Source organism: Oncorhynchus nerka, linkage group LG4, assembly GCF_034236695.1.
Source record: "Oncorhynchus nerka isolate Pitt River linkage group LG4, Oner_Uvic_2.0, whole genome shotgun sequence".
Classification (NCBI taxonomy): domain Eukaryota; kingdom Metazoa; phylum Chordata; class Actinopteri; order Salmoniformes; family Salmonidae; genus Oncorhynchus; species Oncorhynchus nerka.
The window spans coordinates 66,808,435-66,831,680 of NC_088399.1; the positions used below are offsets into that span (position 1 = coordinate 66,808,435).

General features: G+C 42.4%; 2 protein-coding genes and 1 long non-coding RNA gene across 3 annotated transcripts in view; 1 reads left to right on the top strand and 2 right to left on the bottom strand.

Annotated features, from left to right (window-relative positions):
- The first annotated feature begins 9,801 nt into the window (after positions 1-9,801).
- The window catches only part of LOC135571455 (uncharacterized), a 75,294-nt gene continuing 61,849 nt past the window's right edge, over positions 9,802-23,246 (top strand). The window contains exon 1 of the long non-coding RNA XR_010463829.1: positions 9,802-9,998. This is a non-coding gene — a long non-coding RNA (uncharacterized LOC135571455). The remainder of the gene's footprint in view (positions 9,999-23,246) is intronic.
- Positions 12,041-17,899, bottom strand: LOC115129020 (mucin-2-like). The gene is made up of 7 exons (XM_029659163.2): positions 14,406-17,899; positions 14,101-14,267; positions 13,635-13,774; positions 13,364-13,425; positions 13,009-13,109; positions 12,669-12,844; positions 12,041-12,527 (listed from the first exon to the last, which is right to left on the bottom strand). The coding sequence occupies exons 1-7, from the start codon at positions 17,834-17,836 to the stop codon at positions 12,432-12,434; spliced, it is 4,173 nt and encodes a 1,390-aa protein (XP_029515023.2). The 5' UTR covers positions 17,837-17,899; the 3' UTR covers positions 12,041-12,431.
- LOC135571335 (mucin-5AC-like) lies at positions 18,247-22,966 on the bottom strand. Its single transcript, XM_065017107.1, has 7 exons — positions 21,260-22,966; positions 20,860-20,959; positions 20,369-20,554; positions 19,802-19,918; positions 19,328-19,513; positions 18,761-18,877; positions 18,247-18,445 (listed from the first exon to the last, which is right to left on the bottom strand). Exons 1-7 carry the CDS (start codon positions 22,818-22,820, stop codon positions 18,247-18,249), a joined length of 2,466 nt encoding a protein of 821 aa, XP_064873179.1. The 5' UTR covers positions 22,821-22,966.

Below are 23,246 nucleotides of genomic sequence, written 5' to 3' on the forward strand. Positions count from 1 at the left end.
GCGGCTCCGCAAAATCCAATTTGCTTAGTGTCTTGTTTGGCACACTTTGTACAAAATAATAAAATGCAGTACTACAAGATATTTCTTAACGTAGCTCTTTTTTTAACTAGATATAACTGTCATGTTCACGTATCGCCAACCAGGATCAAACTGCCCATAACCTAACCATTTGGGTGGTCTTAACCAATCATCGCACAGTATGATATGGCGGTGGAATGCATCCAATTACAATTCAGTATGTTTACACATATGAATATTACACTTAGTAGTTGAAACAGTTGCAAACTAAAACTAATATTTCTGTTGGACACATTCAGGGAGGTCCCTCCCCGTTTCGTTCCGTTTGCTTTCTTTTAAGAAACGTTTTGCAACAGAATCGGCTTAATGAATATGTCCCTGGCCTATGTCTTCTAGATTTCCACAACGTGAGATTGGCCGTGTTCGATAGCATCAAACCCATGATTTATCTTGGGTAAATTGTGACTGATTGACTGATTTACAAATAATAATGAATCATTATTTATGATGCAAGGTGCTTTGTAGAATAGTTTGTTGGCGGTTGGTTCCCGTGTGGCACAGCGATCTAAGGCACTGCATCTCAGTGCTAGAGTGTCACTACAGACCCTGGTTCAATTCTGGGCTGTATTACAACTGGCCATGATTGGGAGTCCCATGGGTAGTGCACAATTGGCCCAATGTCGCCCGGGTTAGCGTTTGGCCGGGATAGGCAGTCATTGTAAATAAGAATTTGTTCTTAACTGACTTGCCTAGTTAAATAAAGGTTAAATAAAAATGTTTAATAAAAAGGCGGCTGCAATGTCGAACAAGCCCATTCTCTTTCGGTCGGAACAAGACCCAGCCATCTGGGAATTTTTTCCAGAAATAAAACAAATATACCTTATTTACATAAGTATTCAGACCCTTTGCTATGAGACTCAAAATTGAGCTCAGGTGAATCCTGTTTCCATTGTTCATCCTTAAAATTGGATTAGAGTCCACCTGTGGTAAATTCAATTGAATCGACATGATTTGGAAAGGCACACACCTGTTTATATAAGGAACCACAGTTGACAGTGCATGACAGAGAAAAAACCAAGCCATGCGGTCGAAGGAATTGTCCGTAGAGCTCCGAGACAAGATTGTGTCGAGGCACAGATCTGGGGGAAGGGTACCAAAAATTTTTTGCCGCATTGAAAGTCTCCAAGAACACAGTGGCTTCCATCATCCTTAAATGGAATAAGTTTGGAACCACCAAGACTCTTCCTAGAGCTGACTGCCTGGCCAAACTGAGCAATCAGGTGAAGAAGGGCCTTGGTCAGGGAGGTGACCAAGAACCCGAAGATCACTCTGACAGAGCTCCAGAGTTCTTCTGTGGAGATGGGAGAACCTTCCAGAAGGACAACCATCTCTGCAGCACTCCACCAATCAGGTCTTTATGGTAGAGGGGCCAGATGGAAGCCACTCCTCAGTTAAAAAGCACATGACAGCCCGCTTGGAGTTTGCAAAAAGGCACCTAAAGGATTCTCAGACCATGAGAAGATTCTCTGGTCTGATGAAACCAAGATTGAACTCCTTGGCCGGAATGCAAGACATAATGTCTGAAGGAAACCTGGCACCATCCATACGGTGAAGCCGGTGAAGCCGTGAGAGGATTTGCAGAGAATAATGGGAGAAACTCCACAAATACAGATGTGCCAAGCTTGTAGCGTCATACCTAAGAAGACTCGAGGCTGTAATTTCTCCCGAAGGTGCTTCAACAAAGTACTGAGTAAAGGATCTGAATACAGTCATAGCCAAAAGTTGAGAATTACACAAATATTATTTTTCACAAAATGTGCTGCCTCAGTTTGTATGATGGCAATTTGCATATACTCCAGAATGTTATGAAGACTGATCAGATGAATTGCAATTAATTGTTAACACAGGTGTGAGTGTTGAGGAGGACAAGGCTGGAGATGACTCTGTCATGCTGATTGAGTTCGAATAACAGACTGGAAGCTTCAAAAGGAGGGTGGTGTTTGGAATCATTGTTCTTCCTCTGTCAACCATGGTTACCTGCAGGGAAACATGTGCCGTCATCATTGCTATGCACAAAAAGTGCTTCACAGGCAAGGATATTGCTGCCAGTAAGATTGCACCTAAACCAACCATTTATCGGATCATCAAGAACTTCAAGGAGAGCGGTTTAATTGTTGTGAAGAAGGCTTCAGGTCGCCCAAGAAAGTCCAGCAAGCACCAGAACTGCCTCCTAAAGTTGTTTCAGCTGCGGGATCGGTGCACCACCAGTACAGAGCTTTCACAGGAATGGCAGCAGGCAGGTGTGAGTGCATCTGCACGCACAGTGAGGCGAAGTCTTTTGGAGGATGGCCTGGTGTCAAGAAGGGCAGCAAAGAAGCCACTTCTCTCCAGGAAAAACAGGAACAGACTGATATTCTACAAAAGGTACAGGGATTGGACTGCTGAGGACTGGGGTAAAGTCATTTTCTCTGATGAATCCCCTTCCCGATTGCTTGGCGAATCCGGAAAATAGCTTGTCCGGAGAAGACAAGGTGAGTGCTACCATCAGTCCTGTGTCATGCCAACAGAAAGCATCCTGAGACCATTCATGTGTGGGGTTGCTTCTCAGCCAAGGGTTGCTGTGTGGGGTTGCTTCTCAGCTCACTCACAATTCTGCCTAAGAACACAGCCATGAATAAAGAATGGCACCAACACATTTTCCGAGAGCAACTTATCCCAACCGTCCAGGAACAGTTTGGTGACAAACAATGCCTTTTCCAGCATGATGGAGCACCTTGCCATGAGGCAAGGCACCTGAAAGTTCACGTGTTCCAGATGAAAATAAATATATTTTTTATAAAAAATACATGTTTACGTTCAAATGCCTCTCCTGTGAAACTGATGTGTGACATACACATAGTTTCCTGAAACAGGTCAAATGTGCATACACAGTCATTTAAAAAAAACTTTATGCATGCGAGGACACAAAAAACATTGATAATGTGGTTTTACAATACCTACCTTTTAAACTTGATAGGACAGGGAAATTATTTTGAAGTCGGCAGATAAATGGTCATATTTGTCTTGCATTGTTTGACATGCCAGTGGTTCACTGCCCTTTCTGGTGAATGTGTTAGCAAAACTCTGTATGAGTCAGGTACACACTTAATTACATATACGGTAATAACAAATCCCAGAGGGAGACCTCTGCATATGCAGAATATGTGAATATTGTTGTCGATATCCTTTGTGGTGTGTTGTCAGGACATGCAATCCTGACTGTTAGTATGAATCACTTGAAAATCCAGAGCATTCACTCATTGCCAAACATCTTAAAGCTGTACATCCGTGATTTAAAGAACAGCAAACAGACAGCCCTGCCACTTGTTTTGCTACAAAGCTGTGGGATGAGGCTGGAACAATAAAGCCACTCAATTTATAAACGGATCCATTGATGCAGGGACTGACCAATGAGATCAACGTGAGAGTTTTAACCATATTAAAACTCTCGTATACACTGTTTGGACTGATGAGTCCAAATTTGACATAGCTCTAGTCTACATTGTTTGTCAAGCAATAGCAACATTTTCTTAATAAATACCCATGTTGAATAGCCATGGGTCTACTCTATCCTTATCTATGTATACTCTTTTTAAGGCCAGGATTCAATCAGATCGCAGGTTATAGGCATTGCAGCTTTGAAAGGCAATTTCCGACTGAACCGTCGTATGCAGTGTTTACCGGCAATGTGATCTTTGCCTTTAACATTTCTATTGGTTTTCCTGTTAAGGATCCGCTCCTTTTTTTCAATTTTCGTCTTGAATGACATACCCATATCTAACTGCCTGTAACTCAGGCGCTAAAGCAATGATATGCATATTCTTGGTACCATTTGAAAGGAAACACTGAAGTTTGTGGAAATGTGAAAGGAATGTAAGAGAGTGTTAAATAAGTCAAAATATATTTTAGATTTTAGATTCTTCAAAGTTACCAACCTTTGCCTTGATGACAGCTTTGCACACTCTTGGCATTCTCGCAACCAGTTTCATGAGGTAGTCACTTGGAATGCATTTCAATTAACAGGTGTGCATTGTTAAAAGTGAATTTGTGGAATTTCTTTCCTTCTTAATGTGTTTGAGCCAATCAGTTATGTTGTGACAAGGTAGAGGTGGTATACAGAAGATAGACCTATTTGGTAAAAGACCAAGTCCATATTATTGCAAGAACAGCTCAAAAAGGCAAAGAGAAATTACATTCCGTCATTACTTTAAGACATGAAGGTCAGTCAATCCGGAACATTTAAAAAACGTTGAACGTTTCTTCAAGTGCAGTCACAAAAACTATCAAACTATGATGGAACTGGCTCTCATGAGGACCGCCACAGCAAAGGAAGACCCAGAGTTACCTCTGCTATGTTCATTAGAGTTAATTGCACCTCAGATTGCAGCCCAAATAAATTATTCACAGAGTTTAAGTAACATCAACTGTTCAGAGGAGGCTGCGTGAATCAGGCCTTCATGGTCAAATTGCTGCAAAGAAACCACTACTAAAGGACACCAATAAGAATAAGAGACTTGCTTGGGCCAAGAAACATGAGCAATGGACACTAGACTGGTGGAAATCTGTCCTTTGGTCTGATGAGTCCAAATTTGAGATTTTTTTGTTCCCACCACTGTGTCTTTGTGAGACGCAGAGTAGGTGAACGGATGATCTCTGCATGTGTGGTTCCCTCCGTGAAGCATGGAGGAGGAGTTGTGATGGTGCGGGGGAGCTTTGCTGGTGACACGGTCTGTGATTTATTTAGAATTCAAGGCACACTTAACCAGCATGGCTACCACTGCATTCTGCAGCGATATGCAATCCCATCTGGTTTGCGCTGAGTGGGACTATCATTTATTTTTCAACAGGACAACACACCTCCAGGCTGTGTAAGGGCTATTTGACCAAGGAGAGTGATGGAGTGCTGCATCAGATGACCTGTCCTCCACAATCACCCGACCTCAATTGAGATGGTTTGGGATGATTTGGACCGCAGAGTGAAGGAAAAGCAGCCAGCAAGGTCTCAGCATATGTGGAAAAAGACTGTTGGAAAAGCAGTCCAGGTGAATCTGGTTGAGAGAATGCCAAGAGTGTGCAAAGATGTCATCAAGGCAAAGGGTGATTACTTTAAAGAATATAACACTGTCACTTTCTGACCTTAGTGCCTTTGTTTTGTCTTTTGTTTTAGTATGGTCAGGGCATGAGTTGGGTGGGTTGTCTATGTTAATTTGTCTATGATTTTCTATTTCTGTGTTTGGCCTGGTATGGTTCTCAATCAGAGGCAGCTGTCAATCGTTGTCCCTGTTTGAGAATCATATTTAGGTAGCCTGTTTTCCATTGTGTTTTGTGGGTGGTTATTTTCAGTCTTAGCGTGTCTGCACCAGACAGAACTGTTTCGATTGTTTCTTTGTTGTTTGTTATTTTTTCATAAAATAAGATGAACACTTGCCACGCTGTGCTTTGGTCCTCACCTTCTTCCCACGACATTCGTTACAAACACTTTTTTGGTTACAACATGATTCCATATGTGTTATGTCATAGTGTTGATGTCTTCACTATTATTATACAATGTACAAAAATAGTTTAAAAAAAGAAAAACCCTTGAATGAGTAGGTGTGTCCAAACTTTTGACTGGTACTATATATATATATAGTCTCATAGCAATGGGTCTAAGTACTTATGTAAGTAAGGTATTTCTGTCATTTCTTTTTGAGATTTGCAAAAACATTTACAACTAGTTTTCACTTCATCATTATGAGATATTGTGTGTAGATTGTTGAGATTTTTTATTTGATCCATTTTAGAACAAGGCTGTAATATATCAAAATGTCGAAAAAGTCAAGGGGTTTGAACATTTCCGAAGGCACTGTATATACACTGTATATACAAAAGTATGTGGATTCAGCTATTTTAGCCACACCCATTTCTGACAGGTGTATAAAATCGATCACACAGCCATGCAAACATTGGCAGTGGAATGGTCTTGCTGAAGAGCTCAATGACTTTCAACATGGCACCGTCCTGGGATGACACCTTTCCAACAAGTCAGTTAATCTAATTTCTGCCCTGCTAGAGCTGCGCCGGTCAACTGTAAGTGTTGTTATTGTGAAGTGGAAACTCTTAGGGGCAACAACAACTCGGACACAAAGTGGTAGGCCACACAAGCTCACAGAATGGGACCACCGAGTGCAGAAGAGCGTGACGCATAAAAAATGTCTGTCCTCGGTTACAACACTTCCTAGTTCCAAACTGCCTCTGGAAGCAACGTCAGCACAATAACTGTTAGTCGGGAGCTTCATGAAATGGGTTTCCATGGCCGAGCAGCCACACAAGCCTGTTCACCATGCGCAATGCCAAGCCTCAGCTGGAGTGGTGTAAAGCTCAATGCCATTGGACTCAGTGGAAACGTGTTCTCTGGAGTGATGAATCACGCTTTACCATCTGGCAATCCAATGGACAAATCTTGGTTTGATGGATGCCAGGAGAACGCTATCTGACCCAATGCATAGTGCCAACAGTAAAGTTTGGTGGAGAAGGAGTAATGGTCTGGGACTGTTTTTCATGGTTTGGGCCCCAGTGAAGGGAAATCTTAACACTACAGCATACAATGACATTCTAGACAATTCAGTGCTTTCAACTTTGTGGCAACAGTTTGGGGAAGGCTTTTTCTGTTTCAGCATGACAATACCCCCTGTGCACAAAGTGAGGTTCATGCCGAAATGGTTTGTCGAGATCGGTGTGGAAGAATTTGACAGGTCTGCACAGAGCCCTGACCTCATCCTCAGCGAAAACCTTTGGGATGAATTGGAACGCCGACTTCACAAATCTTCATTGTAAAGGGTTGAAACACTGTTTCCCATGCTTGTTCAATGAACCATAAACATAATTAATGATCATTCACCTGTGGAACGGACGTTAAGACACTAACAGCTTAGAGATGGTATGCAATTAGTTATGAAAACTTAGGACACTAGAGGCCTTTCTACTGACTCTGAAAAACACCAAAAGAAAGATGCCCAGGGTCCCTGCTCATCTGCGTGATCGTGCCTTAGGCATGCTGCAAGGATGCATGAGGACTGCAGATGTGGCCAAGGCAATAAATTCCAATGTCCGTACTGTGAGACACCTAAGACAGTACCTACAGGGAGACAGGTAGGACAGCTGACCTTCCTCGCAGTGGCAGACCACGTGTAACAACACCTGCACAGGATTGGTACATCCGAACATCACACCTGCGGGACAGGTACAGGATGGCAACAACAACTGCCCGAGTTACACCAGGAATGCACAATCCCTCCATCAGTGCTCAGACTGTCCTCAATAGGCTGAGAGAAGCTGGACTGAGGGCTTGTAGGCCTGTTGTAAGGCAGGTCCTTACCAGACATCACCGGCAACAACGTCGCCTATGGGCACAAACCCACCTTTGCTGGACCAAAAAGTGCTCTTCACTGACGTGTCGCGGTTTTGTCTCACCAGGGGTATTGGTCGTATTCACGTTTATCGTCAAAGGAATGAGCCTTACACCGAGGCCTGTACTATGGAGCGGGATCGATTTGGAGATGGAGGGTCAGTCATGGTCTGGGGCGGTGTGTCACAGCATCATCGGACTGAGCTTGTTGTCATTGCAGACAATCTCAATGCTGTGCGTTACAGGGAAGACATCCCCCTCCCTCATGTGGTACCCTTCCTGCAGGCTCATCCTGACCTAACCCTCCAGCATGACAATGCCACCAGCCATACTGCTCGTTCTGTGCATGATTTCCTGCAAGACAGGAATGTAGTGTTCTGCCATGTCCAGCGAAGAGCCCGGATCTCAATCCCATTGAGCACATCTGGGACTTGTTGGACCGGAGGTGAGGGCTCAGGCCGTTCCCCCCAGAAATGTCTGTGAACTTGCAGGTGTCTTGGTGGAAGAGTGGGGTAACATCTCACAGCAAGAACTGGCAAATCTGGTGCAGCCCATGAGGAGGAGAAGCACTGCAGTACTTAATGCAGCTGGTGGACAACCCAGATACTGACTGTTACTTTTGATTTTGAATCCCCCCTTTATTCAGGGACACATTATTCCATTTCTGTTAGTCACATGTCTGTATAACTTGTTCAGTGTATGTCTCAGTTGTTGAATCTTGTTAAGTTCATACAAATATTTACACATGTTAAGTTTGCTGAAAATAAACGCAGTTGACAGTGAGAGGACGTTTCTTTTTTTGCTGAGTTTAGTATTCTGTACTCTCAGTTGCTCTTGTTCTGTGGAACGTATTTGGTAATATTTATTTTAAAATGTAGGATAGAAAAGCCATACTGTTTTATTCAGAATTGAAATGTGCAAGTGTTTATCTTTTGATGCAAAAAAAAAATTAACAAAACATTCACATCATCCAATCACTGTCTGATCAACATTTGTCATATATACACTTGGTTAAAATATGTCTAGCTTACCTCCACCCAGTACCCTGCCCTGAACTTAGTCACTGTCACTAGCCGGCTACCACCCGGTTACTCAACCCTGCACCTTAGAGGCTGCTGTCCTATGTACATAGACATGGACATGGAATCACTGGGCACTAATAATGTTTACATAATGTTTTACCAATTTCATACTGTATTCTAGTCAATGCCATCCTATTCAACTATTGCTGTATATACACTATTCTATCCTATGCATTCTGCAGATATACAAAGTATTCTATCCACATATCTATAATGGCTATACATCCCATCACATATATATATTTATACTCCGGACTCCGACATTGCTCGTCCTAATATTTATATATTCCATTCTTTTACTTTTAGATCTGTGTGTATTGTTGTGAGTTGTTAGATATTACTGGAGTTAGGAACTCAAGCATTTTGCTACACCCGCAATAACATCTGCTAAATATGTGTATGTGACAAATAAAATGATCTCCCATCCATCCACTGTGTCTGCATTGAGAACAGATTTCCCAGTCCCTCCCTTAATGCAAATTATTTGACAGATACTTCAAAAATAATATTTATTTATTTTAGGACATATATTGATGTCATAAGTTAATAGTACCACGTCATGAGCTGTCACTCCTTACTCCATCATCACCTTGAATACTCTCTCTTTATTTTGCCCTCAGTCATTAGGCAATATTGGTTGTCTCGTTCAGTGCGCTTCTCCTGTCTTGTTTATCTGTCTTTTATTATTATTAAACTCACCTTCTGCATCCTGACTCCCAGCGAATACATCTTGTCCACATTTTGATTGTATTATCAGACATGCAACCAATAACATTTACTTGTAGACGTGCGTGTCTGAATTGTGACCAGATTTCCTGGCCTGTCCTTGTCTGTAAATTATTTGACAGATCAGCTTTCAAAATATATTTTTATTTTTTTTTTATTTTTTTTTATATCAAGACATATTGATGCCATCAGTCAATTGTGCTACCTGTCAATGATTTTAGAGGATGGTATAGTGACGATTTAAATGGTTTCACTGTCCAGATCCATCTATACTTTTGAGATATCCAGGCACAATGTGTGCTTGATATATCTCCAGAGGTGGTAAGAAAGAGCTAATCACAATCAGATAACTATGTATTTTTTCCCTGCCTCTGCGGGTGGAGTCCTGTAAACTTTCCCCCCGGTACATCGGCCCGTTCCCCTTCTAGAGTTATTAGACCCACTGCTGTTCATCTTTTGTTACCACGTACCCTCCGTATTCACCCCACTTTCCATGTATCTAGGATTAAGCCCGTGTCTCACAGCCCTTTGTCTTCTGTTTCCAGGCCCTCTTCCCCGTGTCATTGATGGTCATCCGGCATACACAGTGAGACACCTCCCTGAGTGTTCGACCACGGGGCAGGGGTTTCCAGTACCTGGTGGACTGGGAGGGTTACGGCCCGAAGGAGAGGTGCTGGCTCCCCGCTAAAGACGTCCTGGACCCAGCCCTCATTGGCGATCAACCGGTTATGTGCCCAGGTGCCCAGGTACTGTCACACCCTGATCTGTTTTACCTGTTTTACCTGTTTTACCTGTCTTTGTCTTTGTGATTGTTTCCACCCCCCTCCAAGTGTCGCCCATTATCCCCTGTGTATTTATACCTGTGTTATCTGTCTGTACCAGTTCGTCTGTTCAAGCCTACCAGCGCTTTGTCTCAGCTCCTGCTTTTCCCCAGTCTCTTTTTCTCGCCCTCTTGGTTTTGGCCCTTGCCTGTCCTGTCTCTGAGCCCGCCTGCCTGACCACTCTGCCTTAGCCTGCCTGCCGTCCTGTACTTTTGCCCAACCACTGGATTACCGGCCTCTGCCTGACCTGAGCCTGCCTGCCGTCCTGTAACTTTCCCTCTCTTCTCTGGACTATTTACCCCTGCCTTGACCTGTCTATTTGTCTGCCCGTTTTGGTTTATTCAACTATTGGTTATCTGACGTGGTCTGCATCTGGGTCTTAACTTCATATCTGATAAGGGCAACTTTAGAGATCCCTGTTTTTTTTACAGTCAAAAGACTAGTGTCAAAATTGACTGCCAAGTCTAATTAGGATCATTTTTGTCTAATGCTGCGTTCGTAACTGGAAGTCGGAATTGTGTATGTATATATAAATAATTACACAGTACCAGCCAAGTTTGGACACACCTACACATTCAAGGGTTTTTCTTTCTTTTTTAAACTATTTTCTACATTGTAGAATAGTAGTGAAGACATCAAAACTATCGACTTATGTAATAACCAAAAAATGAAGAATCAAAAATCTATTTTGATTTGTTAAAAGTAGCCACCCTTTGCATTGATCGCAGCTTTGCACACTTAGATGAATTATACTTGTGAGCAAACATTTCATAAATTTAGGTTGCATAAAGGGACATATAAAGAAATCTCTATCATTCTCTGTTTACCACATACGATTGGGAAAAATACATTTGAAAGGCCCTCCAACTGGTAATTACGAGTGGGAAACATCCTCTAATACTTCTGACTTCTATACTTTTGCCCAACCTCTGGATTACCGGCCTATTATGTCACCTACTAAGGAAATTACCCCGACAACAGCATTTTCGGCAGTTAAATGCAACTTTTAATACATTTAAAAAGCTAATATGGATTTGAACGCTATAGGGTTACAAGCCTGATAGCTGTACTTTTATGGTTGACACAGCTTGTTGGCCCTTATCCAATCGGGTGTTTCTCAACGAGTTCAGGTGAATGCATCCAACAGGTATTTACAACTTCACAATTAGTTTCCACCTCCCACTTGGAGTTTAAGGAAGATAGACGAGTTTCCCACCAGTTAGAGGGCCATTCAAATATTCAGATATTTGAATATTATACATTCAGATATTTGTTACCCAGAAATGATTTGATATTGAGAATGTCTGCACTGGGCTTTTTTAATTAAATAAAGTACTTCTTAATGGCAAGACAAGGTAATTTGTAAGTCGCTCTGGATAAGAGCGTCTGCTAAATGACTTAAATGTAATGTAAATGTAAGGTCTCAATTTCACTATCATGTATGTTTGTAAACAGTCTTTCAACATCACTTGCAATTGCTGAATTGTATTTGGTTCCCTGTAAGCTGTCTATGGACAAGGAGACCGTTATACATGCATTGGTTTTGTTTACCTGGCCATCATCACCAACTGCTAATTCAGCATTTTTGATAACCTGAACTCTGCTTTCACTTGTGTCACTTCCACCTTATTTTTTTCTATTTTGTATGGTGTAATTCTTCAAGAACTCTGAAGATATCTAAATTGCCGCTAAATTGTTGGTCAACAATTTACTATAGGAGCGTATACAGATAAGGCCTTCATAACACCTTTATGAAGCCAATCATGAGACCTTTGTGAATTTTGAAGGATTATTCATAACAACCGTAATCCATTTATTCAACATCATTCATGAGGCGATTTCAAATGAAAACTCTTAAAGGTGTTATGAATACCTTACCCCGTAGAGCAAAGTGTTAACAATTGTTGCGTTATAGCATGTTTAAATAATTCTAAGAGGATTTCTGCAGACATTATTTCTCCAGTTAATGTTGATTTGAAAGGCTTTTATTACATGTGTTAAATTGTATGATAAAGAAACAAGTGCTGTATTGCAGACTTTCAAATATAGTGACTTAATAGCTTAAATTAGCAGGGGAAATGACAAAAATCAAAACTAATATTTCTGTGTATATAAATGATTCAATTACATAAATGCATAATATACCAGCTCAGCTGTAGCTTTGACTAAAATGAGAAATACTGTATAATATTAAAAAGTAGTACATTGGGGAAACACGTGACCTATTAACCCTATCAAGAACAATGCAATTTTGTTATAAAAATAAAAGCAAGTCCGTGATTACATGAAAAATATATTATTTGTTGTGATGATGAGCAGATATAGATGATTGGCTGTTATTTTGATAGTCTTGTCACCTCAGAAGATGCCGTTTCTTGTGGTGTACTGTACGTTGTAAGCTCTGTGTTGTTGCCAGCGTCTCCTTAAAGCTGCACAGCCGCCACATAGCATGCACTGCAAAACAAGGATGGAGAAGTATCATTCACATGCAAAATCAAAATCATTGCAGAGATTTAGCATATTTTTTTATTAAATACTCTGTAAAATATGTAAATAGTATACACAGTACACAAGTGAACACAAGCCTATACGTACACATAGCAGGATCCACAGGGGTACCAGAATGATAGCGATTCCACAGGGGATGATAATGGCCAGAGCCCAGCCAGGAAAACCTCTGTCACTTATACTGAAAGGAGTGGTCAGCAAAGGGGTAGTAGGTGGTGAGGTGCTGGTGGTTGTTGTTGGTGCAACAGTGGTTGTTAGGAGACCTAGAATACAAAGTGAACAATATTTAGAGGGTATTATAAACTTGTGATATATGAAATTGTTTTCACATTTGAGTGTTACACACAAGTTGTTACATGCAGTTTGATGACTCACTGGCATCAAAAAAGCATAGCAATCATGACCAATGACAACAAAATCAGCGTACCTGAGACTTTTAAAACATCCCCTAGAAAGGCACTAGGGAGGTTGACGTCTTTCTCTTTGTATACATACGTCACGTTTGCCCTGATTTGATTGCCAACAACACTGTAAAGATACAAATGGTTTCCTGTGAGAGTTGAACTGTGGAATGTGTGAACAAGACCTATTCATGGAAATAATCCTTATATCAGATCATATAAATCATATGCAGTACTGATCCACAACTGGAACATATATAACACATGCTCCCTCCATCCTGTGTAGCCGTATAGACAGCAGCTGTATGAAATCAGCAGACATTCTAAAGAGTGCAGTTAAGAAAACTGGGTTGTTTTGGGAGGGCTTGAAGTTGTACTCACCTAAATTTGGCTTTGGGGAAGTCAAATTGTTTGCCGTTTGGTTCACTGAGAATATCATGCAGCTAAAAGGAGACATAGAATTAAGTTATGAATTATTAAGATGATCTGACAGGACCATGGATGATTATGGATTTCATGTCCAAGTTTTTAGATGTATTATGGCCAAATAATATGGTCAATATGGGCCTTAAACATTCCTGTTGAATTCTGTTGATCAACTTTACAGTACAATATCCTAGAATGAGTAATCTAGTACGAAAAAGTATCTTACTAGGCTGTTAATTGAATCCTGTATCTGGCTGTAGGTATCATCGGTGAAAGTGACTCTAGCACTTTGAAGCAGTCTCTCCTCCATGGATACATTGGTTATTTTGAAACCAAGATCAACAGCAAATGAAGTATCTGAAAGTTCTGTGAGCACAAAAAAAACATCACTATACTTATTTTATTTAACCTTTAGTTAACTAGGCAAATCAATTAAGAACAAATTCTCATTTACAATTTACTATAGCAGCAGACAAAATGACCTGTTTGAATTTATGAGTTTCAACAAAGATGATTCTGTGTGGAAAATCCACATTTAAGAAGTATTTAGAAAGTGGTAGCAGTAAATTGTTTACTTATTAATAAACAATTATTCTAAGCAGACTTAATTGTCTTGAATTTTAGAAGGAAATCTGTTTTTCAAAGTTTTTAAAATCATACTTTATGATATAAGCCGAATTTGTTCAACTCACTGATATAAGTTGCGTTCTGGAGGGTGGCTTGAGTGTTTCTTTGAATTTTGAAGGTCCTGAATTGTGTAGACAGTTTCTTGTCGACGGCACCAAGGACGACATCCTTACTGGGGACTGCTGTGTTGAGCTGGAACTCTAGTCTTACAAAAACCACCACTGTGCCAAATCTGAGAGAAAATGATAATACATTTGGACATTTTGTATGCTTTTATGAAAGCATTTGTGGTTAATGGCAGAGATACATTGTTCTTTGTTGCAAGGCTTCCTTGATTCACAATAAATAGATATTAAATGATTTTGCTTACCTAGTTGATGCCACTGAAGCCGTAGAAGTTGAGGTAAATGATGCCGTTGTGGTTGTCGAGGTAGGAAGTGCAATTGTGGTTGTACTTGTAGGAGCTGCAGTTGTGGTGGTTGAAGGACCTGCATTTGTAGTTGTAGTAGAAGTTGCAGTGGCGGTTGTCGTTAATATGGTTTTAGGACCTGCAGTTGTGATTGGTGTTGTAGGAGCTACAGTTGTGATTTCTGTATTAGCTTCAGTTGTGGTTGTCGTAAGAGGTAAAATGGTAGTAGGACCTGCAGTTGAGATTGACATTGTAGGAGCTACAGTTGTTGAGGTTGTCGTAGGTGATACAGTTGTGGTTGTCGAAGGAGGTAAAATGTTAGTAGGACCTGCAGTTGTGATTGACGTAGTAGGTGCTGCTGTTTTGTTTGTGGAAGCAGCTACAATTGTTGTTATAGGAGCTGCTGCAGTTGTGGTCGTGGGAGCAACAGTTGTTGAAGTAGAAGCTGCAATTGTGGGGGTCATAAGAGCTGCAGTTGTGATGGTCTTAGGAGTCAAAATGGTAGTAGGACCTGCAGTTGTGATTGATGTAGTAGGTGCTGCACCTGTGGTTGTGGAAGCATCTGCAGTTGTTGTTGTAGGTGATGCTACAGTTGTAGTTGATGTTGCAATTGTGGGGGGCGTAGGAGCTACACTTGTGATGTCTGTAGGAGCTTCAGTTGTGTTTGTTCTTGGAGTTAAATTGGTAGTAGGACCTGCAGTTGAGATTGACATTGTAGGAGCTACAGTTGTTGTAGTGGATGTTGTTGTGGTTGTCATAGGTGATACAGTTGTGGTTGTCGAAGGAGGAAAAATGGTAGTAGGACCTGCTGTTGTGAATGACGTAGTGGGTGCTGAAGTTGTAGAGGTAGTAGGAGCAAGAGTTGTTGTTGTAGGAGCTGCAGTTGTGATTGGCATTGAAGGAGCTACAGTTGAGGAATTAGCTGCAATTGTTGTTAGGAATGTTGTTGCTGATGTCGTTGGTGCTACAGTTGTGGTTGCTGTAGGGGATGCAGTAGTAATTGTAGAAGCAGCTACAGTTGTTGTCGTAGGAGCTACAGTTGTTGAAGAAGAAGCTGCAATTGTGGGGTTCAAAGGAGCAACAGTAGTGACGTCTGAAGGAGCCTCAGTTGTGCTTGTCGTTGGAGTTAAAATGTTAGTAGAACCTGCAGTTGTGATTGACGTAGTAGGTGCTGCTGTTGTGTTTATGGAAGCATCTACAGTTGTTGTTATAGGAGCTGCTGCAGTTGTGGTCGTGGGAGCAACAGTTGTTGAAGTAGAAGCTGCAATTGTGGGGGTCATAAGAGCTACAGTTGTGATTTCTGTAGGAGCTTCAGTTGTGATTGTCTTAGGAGTCAAAATGGTAGTAGGACCTGCAGTTGGGATTGATGTAGTAGGTGCTGCACTTGTGGTTGTGGAAGCATCTGTAGTTGTTGTTGTAGGTGATTCAACAGTTGTAGTTGAAGTTGCAATTGTGGGGGGAATAGGAGCTACAGTTATGATGTCTGTAGGAGCTACAGTTGTGGTTGGAGTTAAATTGGTAGTCGGACCTGCAGTTGAGATTGACATTGTAGGAGCTACAGTTGTTGTAGTGGATGTTGTTGTGGTTGTCGATTGAGGTAAAATGATAGTAGGACCTGCAGTTGGGATTGATGTAGTAGGTGCTGCACTTGTGGTTGTGGAAGCATCTGTAGTTGTTGTTGTAGGTGATGCTACAGTTGTAATTGAAGTTGCAATTGTGGGGGGCATAAGAGCTACAGTTGTGATTTCTGTAGGAGCTTCTGTTGTGATTGTCTTAGGAGTCAAAATGGTAGTAGGAACTGCAGTTGTGATTGATGTAGTAGGTGCTGCACCTGTGGTTGTGGAAGCATCTGCAGTTGTTGTTGTGGGTGATGCTACAGTTGAAGTTGCAATTGTGGGGGGCATAGGAGCTACAGTTGTGATGTCTGTAAGAGTTTCAGTTGTGATTGTCTTAGGAGTCAAAATGGTAGTAGGACCTGCAGTTGTGATTGATGTAGTAGGTGCTGCACCTGTGGTTGTATTAGCATCTGCAGTTGTTGTTGTAGGTGATGCTACAGTTGAAGTTGCGATTGTGGGGGGCATAGGAGCTAGAGTTGTGATGTCTGTAAGAGCTTCAGTTGTGGTTGTCGTTGGAGTTAAATTGGTAGTAGGACCTGCAGTTGAGATTGACATTGTAGGAGCTACAGTTGTTGTAGTGGATGTTGTTGTGGTTGTCGAAGGAGGTAAAATTGTAGTAGGACCTGCAGTTGTGAATAATGTAGTGGGTGCTGAAGTTGTAGAGGTTGTAGGAGCAAGAGTTGTTGTTGTAGGAGCTGCAGTTGGGATTGGCATTGAAGGAGCTACAGTTGAGGAATTAGCTGCAGTTGTCGTTGGGACTGTTGTTCCTAAAGTCATTGGTGCTACATTTGTTGTAGAAGGAGCTTCTGTTGTGGTTGCAGTAGGTGATGCAGTAGTAAATGTAGAAGCAGCTGCAGTTGTTGTTCTAGGAGCTTCTGCAGTTGTAGTGACCGTGGGAGCTACAGTTGTTGAAGAAGAAGCTGCAATTGTGGGGTTCAAAGGAGCAACAGTAGTGACGTCTGAAGGAGCCTCAGTTGTGCTTGTCGTTGGAGTTAAAATGTTAGTAGGACCTGCAGTTGTGATTGACGTAGTAGGTGCTGCTGTTGTGTTTATGGAAGCATCTACAGTTGTTGTTATAGGAGCTGCTGCAGTTGTGGTCGTGGGAGCAACAGTTGTTGAAGTAGAAGCTGCAATTGTGGGGGTCATAAAAGCTACAGTTGTGATTTCTGTAGGAGCTTCAGTTGTGATTGTCTTAGGAGTCAAAATGGTAGTAGGACCTGCAGTTGGGATTGATGTAGTAGGTGCTGCACTTGTGGTTGTGGAAGCATCTGTAGTTGTTGTTGTAGGTGATTCAACAGTTGTAGTTGAAGTTGCAATTGTGGGGGGCATAGGAGCTACAGTTATGATGTCTGTAGGAGCTACAGTTGTGGTTGTCGTTGGAGTTAAATTGGTAGTAGGACCTGCAGTTGAGATTGACATTGTAGGAGCTACAGTTGTTGTAGTGGATGTTGTTGTGGTTGTCGATTGAGGTAAAATGATAGTAGGACCTGCGGTTGGGATTGATGTAGTAGGTGCTGCACTTGTGGTTGTGGAAGCATCTGTAGTTGTTGTTGTAGGTGATGCTACAGTTGTAATTGAAGTTGCAATTGTGGGGGGCATAAGAGCTACAGTTGTGATTTCTGTAGGAGCTTCTGTTGTGATTGTCTTAGGAGTCAAAATGGTAGTAGGAACTGCAGTTGTGATTGATGTAGTAGGTGCTGCACCTGTGGTTGTGGAAGAATCTGCAGTTGTTGTTGTGGGTGATGCTACAGTTGAAGTTGCAATTGTGGGGGGCATAGGAGCTACAGTTGTGATGTCTGTAAGAGTTTCAGTTGTGATTGTCTTAGGAGTCAAAATGTTAGTAGGACCTGCAGTTGTGATTGAGTAGTAGGTGCTGCTGTTGTGTTTATGGAAGCATCTACAGTTGTTATAGGAGTTGTTGTAGGAGGCTGATTTGGGGGTGCTACAGTTGAAGTTTGCAATTGTGGGGGTTGCATATGAGAGCTACAGTTGTGATTTCTGTAGGAGCTTCAGTTGTGATTGTCTTAGGAGTCAAAATGGTAGTAGGACCTGCAGTTGTGATTGATGTAGTAGGTGCTGCACCTGTGGTTGTAGAAGCATCTGCAGTTGTTGTTGTAGGTGATGCTACAGTTGAAGTTGCGATTGTGGGGGGCATAGGAGCTAGAGTTGTGATGTCTGTAAGAGCTTCAGTTGTGGTTGTCGTTGGAGTTAAATTGGTAGTAGGACCTGCAGTTGAGATTGACATTGTAGGAGCTACAGTTGTTGTAGTGGATGTTGTTGTGGTTGTCGAAGGAGGTAACATGGTAGTAGAACCTGCAGTTGTGAATAATGTAGTGGGTGCTGAAGTTGTAGAGGTTGTAGGAGCAAGAGTTGTTGTTGTAGGAGCTGCAGTTGGGATTGGCATTGAAGGAGCTTCAGTTGAGGAATTAGCTGCAGTTGTCGTTGGGACTGTTGTTCCTAAAGTCATTGGTGCTACATTTGTTGTAGAAAGAGCTTCTGTTGTGGTTGCAGTAGGTGATGCAGAAGTAAATGTAGAAGCAGCTGCAGTTGTTGTTGTAGGAGCTTCTGCAGTTGTAGTGATCGTGGGAGCTACAGTTGTTGAAGAAGAAGCTGCAATTGTGGGGTTCAAAGGAGCTACAGTAGTGACGTCTGAAGGAGCCTCAGCTGTGCTTGTCGTTGGAGTTAAAATGTTAGTAGGACCTGCAGTTGTGATTGACGTAGTAGGTGCTGCTGTTGTGTTTATGGAAGCATCTACAGTTGTTGTTATAGGAGCTGCTGCAGTTGTGGTCGTGGGAGCAACAGTTGTTGAAGTAGAAGCTGCAATTGTGGGGGTCATAAGAGCTACAGTTGTGATTTCTGTAGGAGCTTCAGTTGTGATTGTCTTAGGAGTCAAAATGGTAGTAGGACCTGCAGTTGGGATTGATGTAGTAGGTGCTGCACTTGTGGTTGTGGAAACATCTGTAGTTGTTGTTGTAGGTGATGCTACAGTTGTAATTGAAGTTGCAATTGTGGGGGGCATGAGAGCTACAGTTGTGATTTCTGTAGGAGCTTCAGTTGTGATTGTCTTAGGAGTCAAAATGGTAGTAGGACCTGCAGTTGTGATTGATGTAGTAGGTGCTGCACCTGTGGTTGTAGAAGCATCTGCAGTTGTTGTTGTAGGTGATGCTACAGTTGAAGTTGCAATTGTGGGGGGCATAGGAGCTACAGTTGTGATGTCTGTAAGAGCTTCAGTTGTGGTTGTCGTTGGAGTTAAATTGGTAGTAGGACCTGCAGTTGAGATTGACATTGTAGGAGCTACAGTTGTTGTAGTGGATGTTGTTGTGGTTGTCGAAGGAGGTAAAATGGTAGTAGGACCTGCAGTTGTGAATAATGTAGTGGGTGCTGAAGTTGTAGAGGTTGTAGGAGCAAGAGTTGTTGTTGTAGGAGCTGCAGTTGGGATTGGCATTGAAGGAGCTACAGTTGAGGAATTAGCTGCAGTTGTCGTTGGGACTGTTGTTCCTAAAGTCATTGGTGCTACAGTTGTTGTAGAAGGAGCTTCTGTTGTGGTTGCAGTAGGTGATGCAGTAGTAAATGTAGAAGCAGCTGCAGTTGTTGTTGTAGGAGCTTCTGCAGTTGTAGTGATCGTGGGAGCTACAGTTGTTGAAGAAGAAGCTGCAATTGTGGGGTTCAAAGGTTCAACAGTAGTGACGTCTGAAGGAGCCTCAGTTGTGCTTGTCGTTGGAGTTAAAATGTTAGTAGGACCTGCAGTTGTGATTGACGTAGTAGGTGCTGCTGTTGTGTTTATGGAAGCATCTACAGTTGTTGTTATAGGAGCTGCTGCAGTTGTGGTCGTGGGAGCAACAGTTGTTGAAGTAGAAGCTGCAATTGTGGGGGTCATAAGAGCTACAGTTGTGATTTCTGTAGGAGCTTCAGTTGTGATTGTCTTAGGAGTCAAAATGGTAGTAGGACCTGCAGTTGGGATTGATGTAGTAGGTGCTGCACTTGTGGTTGTGGAAACATCTGTAGTTGTTGTTGTAGGTGATGCTACAGTTGTAATTGAAGTTGCAATTGTGGGGGGCATGAGAGCCACAGTTGTGATTTCTGTAGGAGCTTCAGTTGTGATTGTCTTAGGAGTCAAAATGGTAGTAGGACCTGCAGTTGTGATTGATGTAGTAGGTGCTGCACCTGTGGTTGTAGAAGCATCTGCAGTTGTTGTTGTAGGTGATGCTACAGTTGAAGTTGCAATTGTGGGGGGCATAGGAGCTACAGTTGTGATGTCTGTAAGAGCTTCAGTTGTGGTTGTCGTTGGAGTTAAATTGGTAGTAGGACCTGCAGTTGAGATTGACATTGTAGGAGCTACAGTTGTTGTAGTGGATGTTATTGTGGTTGTCGAAGGAGGTAAAATGATAGTAGGACCTGCAGTTGTGAATAATGTAGTGGGTGCTGAAGTTGTAGAGGTTGTAGGAGCAAGAGTTGTTGTTGTAGGAGCTGCAGTTGGGATTGGCATTGAAGGAGCTACAGTTGAGGAATTAGCTGCAGTTGTCATTGGGACTGTTGTTCCTAAAGTCATTGGTGCTACAGTTGTTGTAGAAGGAGCTTCTGTTGTGGTTGCAGTAGGTGATGCAGTAGTAAATGTAGAAGCAGCTGCAGTTGTTGTTGTAGGAGCTTCTGCAGTTGTAGTGATCGTGGGAGCTACAGTTGTTGAAGAAGAAGCTGCAATTGTGGGGTTCAAAGGAGCAACAGTAGTGACGTCTGAAGGAGCCTCAGCTGTGCTTGTCGTTGGAGTTAAAATGTTAGTAGGACCTGCAGTTGTGATTGACGTAGTAGGTGCTGCTGTTGTGTTTATGGAAGCATCTACAGTTGTTGTTATAGGAGCTGCTGCAGTTGTGGTCGTGGGAGCAACAGTTGTTGAAGTAGAAGCTGCAATTGTGGGGGTCATAAGAGCTACAGTTGTGATTTCTGTAGGAGCTTCAGTTGTGATTGTCTTAGGAGTCAAAATGGTAGTAGGACCTGCAGTTGTGATTGATGTAGTAGGTGCTGCACCTGTGGTTGTGGAAGAATCTGCAGTTGTTGTTGTAGGTGATGCTACAGTTGAAGTTGCAATTGTGGGGGGCATAGGAGCTACAGTTGTGATTTCTGTAGGAGCTTCAGTTGTGATTGTCTTAGGAGTCAAAATGGTAGTAGGACCTGCAGTTGTGATTGATGTAGTAGGTGCTGCACCTGTGGTTGTAGAAGCATCTGCAGTTGTTGTTGTGGGTGATGCTACAGTTGAAGTTGCAATTGTGGGGGGCATAGGAGCTACAGTTGTGATGTCTGTAAGAGTTTCAGTTGTGATTGTCTTAGGAGTCAAAATGGTAGTAGGACCTGCAGTTGTGATTGATGTAGTAGGTGCTGCACCTGTGGTTGTATTAGCATCTGCAGTTGTTGTTGTAGGTGATGCTACAGTTGAAGTTGCGATTGTGGGGGGCATAGGAGCTAGAGTTGTGATGTCTGTAAGAGCTTCAGTTGTGGTTGTCGTTGGAGTTAAATTGGTAGTAGGACCTGCAGTTGAGATTGACATTGTAGGAGCTACAGTTGTTGTAGTGGATGTTGTTGTGGTTGTCGAAGGAGGTAAAATGGTAGTAGGACCTGCAGTTGTGAATAATGTAGTGGGTGCTGAAGTTGTAGAGGTTGTAGGAGCAAGAGTTGTTGTTGTAGGAGCTGCAGTTGGGATTGGCATTGAAGGAGCTACAGTTGAGGAATTAGCTGCAGTTGTCGTTGGGACTGTTGTTCCTAAAGTCATTGGTGCTACATTTGTTGTAGAAGGAGCTTCTGTTGTGGTTGCAGTAGGTGATGCAGTAGTAAATGTAGAAGCAGCTGCAGTTGTTGTTCTAGGAGCTTCTGCAGTTGTAGTGACCGTGGGAGCTACAGTTGTTGAAGAAGAAGCTGCAATTGTGGGGTTCAAAGGAGCAACAGTAGTGACGTCTGAAGGAGCCTCAGTTGTGCTTGTCGTTGGAGTTAAAATGTTAGTAGGACCTGCAGTTGTGATTGACGTAGTAGGTGCTGCTGTTGTGTTTATGGAAGCATCTACAGTTGTTGTTATAGGAGCTGCTGCAGTTGTGGTCGTGGGAGCAACAGTTGTTGAAGTAGAAGCTGCAATTGTGGGGGTCATAAAAGCTACAGTTGTGATTTCTGTAGGAGCTTCAGTTGTGATTGTCTTAGGAGTCAAAATGGTAGTAGGACCTGCAGTTGGGATTGATGTAGTAGGTGCTGCACTTGTGGTTGTGGAAGCATCTGTAGTTGTTGTTGTAGGTGATTCAACAGTTGTAGTTGAAGTTGCAATTGTGGGGGGCATAGGAGCTACAGTTATGATGTCTGTAGGAGCTACAGTTGTGGTTGTCGTTGGAGTTAAATTGGTAGTCGGACCTGCAGTTGAGATTGACATTGTAGGAGCTACAGTTGTTGTAGTGGATGTTGTTGTGGTTGTCGATTGAGGTAAAATGATAGTAGGACCTGCAGTTGGGATTGATGTAGTAGGTGCTGCACTTGTGGTTGTGGAAGCATCTGTAGTTGTTGTTGTAGGTGATGCTACAGTTGTAATTGAAGTTGCAATTGTGGGGGGCATAAGAGCTACAGTTGTGATTTCTGTAGGAGCTTCTGTTGTGATTGTCTTAGGAGTCAAAATGGTAGTAGGAACTGCAGTTGTGATTGATGTAGTAGGTGCTGCACCTGTGGTTGTGGAAGAATCTGCAGTTGTTGTTGTGGGTGATGCTACAGTTGAAGTTGCAATTGTGGGGGGCATAGGAGCTACAGTTGTGATGTCTGTAAGAGTTTCAGTTGTGATTGTCTTAGGAGTCAAAATGTTAGTAGGACCTGCAGTTGTGATTGACGTAGTAGGTGCTGCTGTTGTGTTTATGGAAGCATCTACAGTTGTTGTTATAGGAGCTGCTGCAGTTGTGGTCGTGGGAGCAACAGTTGTTGAAGTAGAAGTGATGGGGGTCATAAGAGCTACAGTTGTGATTTCTGTAGGAGCTTCAGTTGTGATTGTCGTAGGAGTCAAAATGGTAGTAGGACCTGCAGTTGGGATTGATGTAGTAGGTGCTGCACTTGTGGTTGTGGAAACATCTGTAGTTGTTGTTGTAGGTGATGCTACAGTTGTAATTGAAGTTGCAATTGTGGGGGGCATGAGAGCTACAGTTGTGATTTCTGTAGGAGCTTCAGTTGTGAT

What these genes read in the sequence shown, in the direction of transcription:
- LOC115129020 (XM_029659163.2), bottom strand. Translation starts at nt 17,836, where the DNA reads ATGCCCCCCACAATTGCAACTTCAACTGTAGCATCACCCACAACAACA. An exon ending in CCAGAACGCAACTTATATCA is followed by an intron (nt 13,775 to 14,100) that starts GTGAGTTGAACA and finishes TTGTGCTCACAG; the next exon opens with AACTTTCAGATACTTCATTT. An exon ending in AGGATTCAATTAACAGCCTA is followed by an intron (nt 13,426 to 13,634) that starts GTAAGATACTTT and finishes GTCTCCTTTTAG; the next exon opens with CTGCATGATATTCTCAGTGA.
- LOC135571335 (XM_065017107.1), bottom strand. Translation starts at nt 22,820, where the DNA reads ATGCCCCCCACAATTGCAACTTCAACTGTAGCATCACCCACAACAACA. An exon ending in AGATGCTTCTACAACCACAG is followed by an intron (nt 20,960 to 21,259) that starts GTGCAGCACCTA and finishes CCACAATTGCAG; the next exon opens with CTTCTACTTCAACAACTGTT. An exon ending in AATGTCAATCTCAACTGCAG is followed by an intron (nt 19,919 to 20,368) that starts GTCCTACTACCA and finishes CCACAATTGCAG; the next exon opens with CTTCTACTTCAACAACTGTT.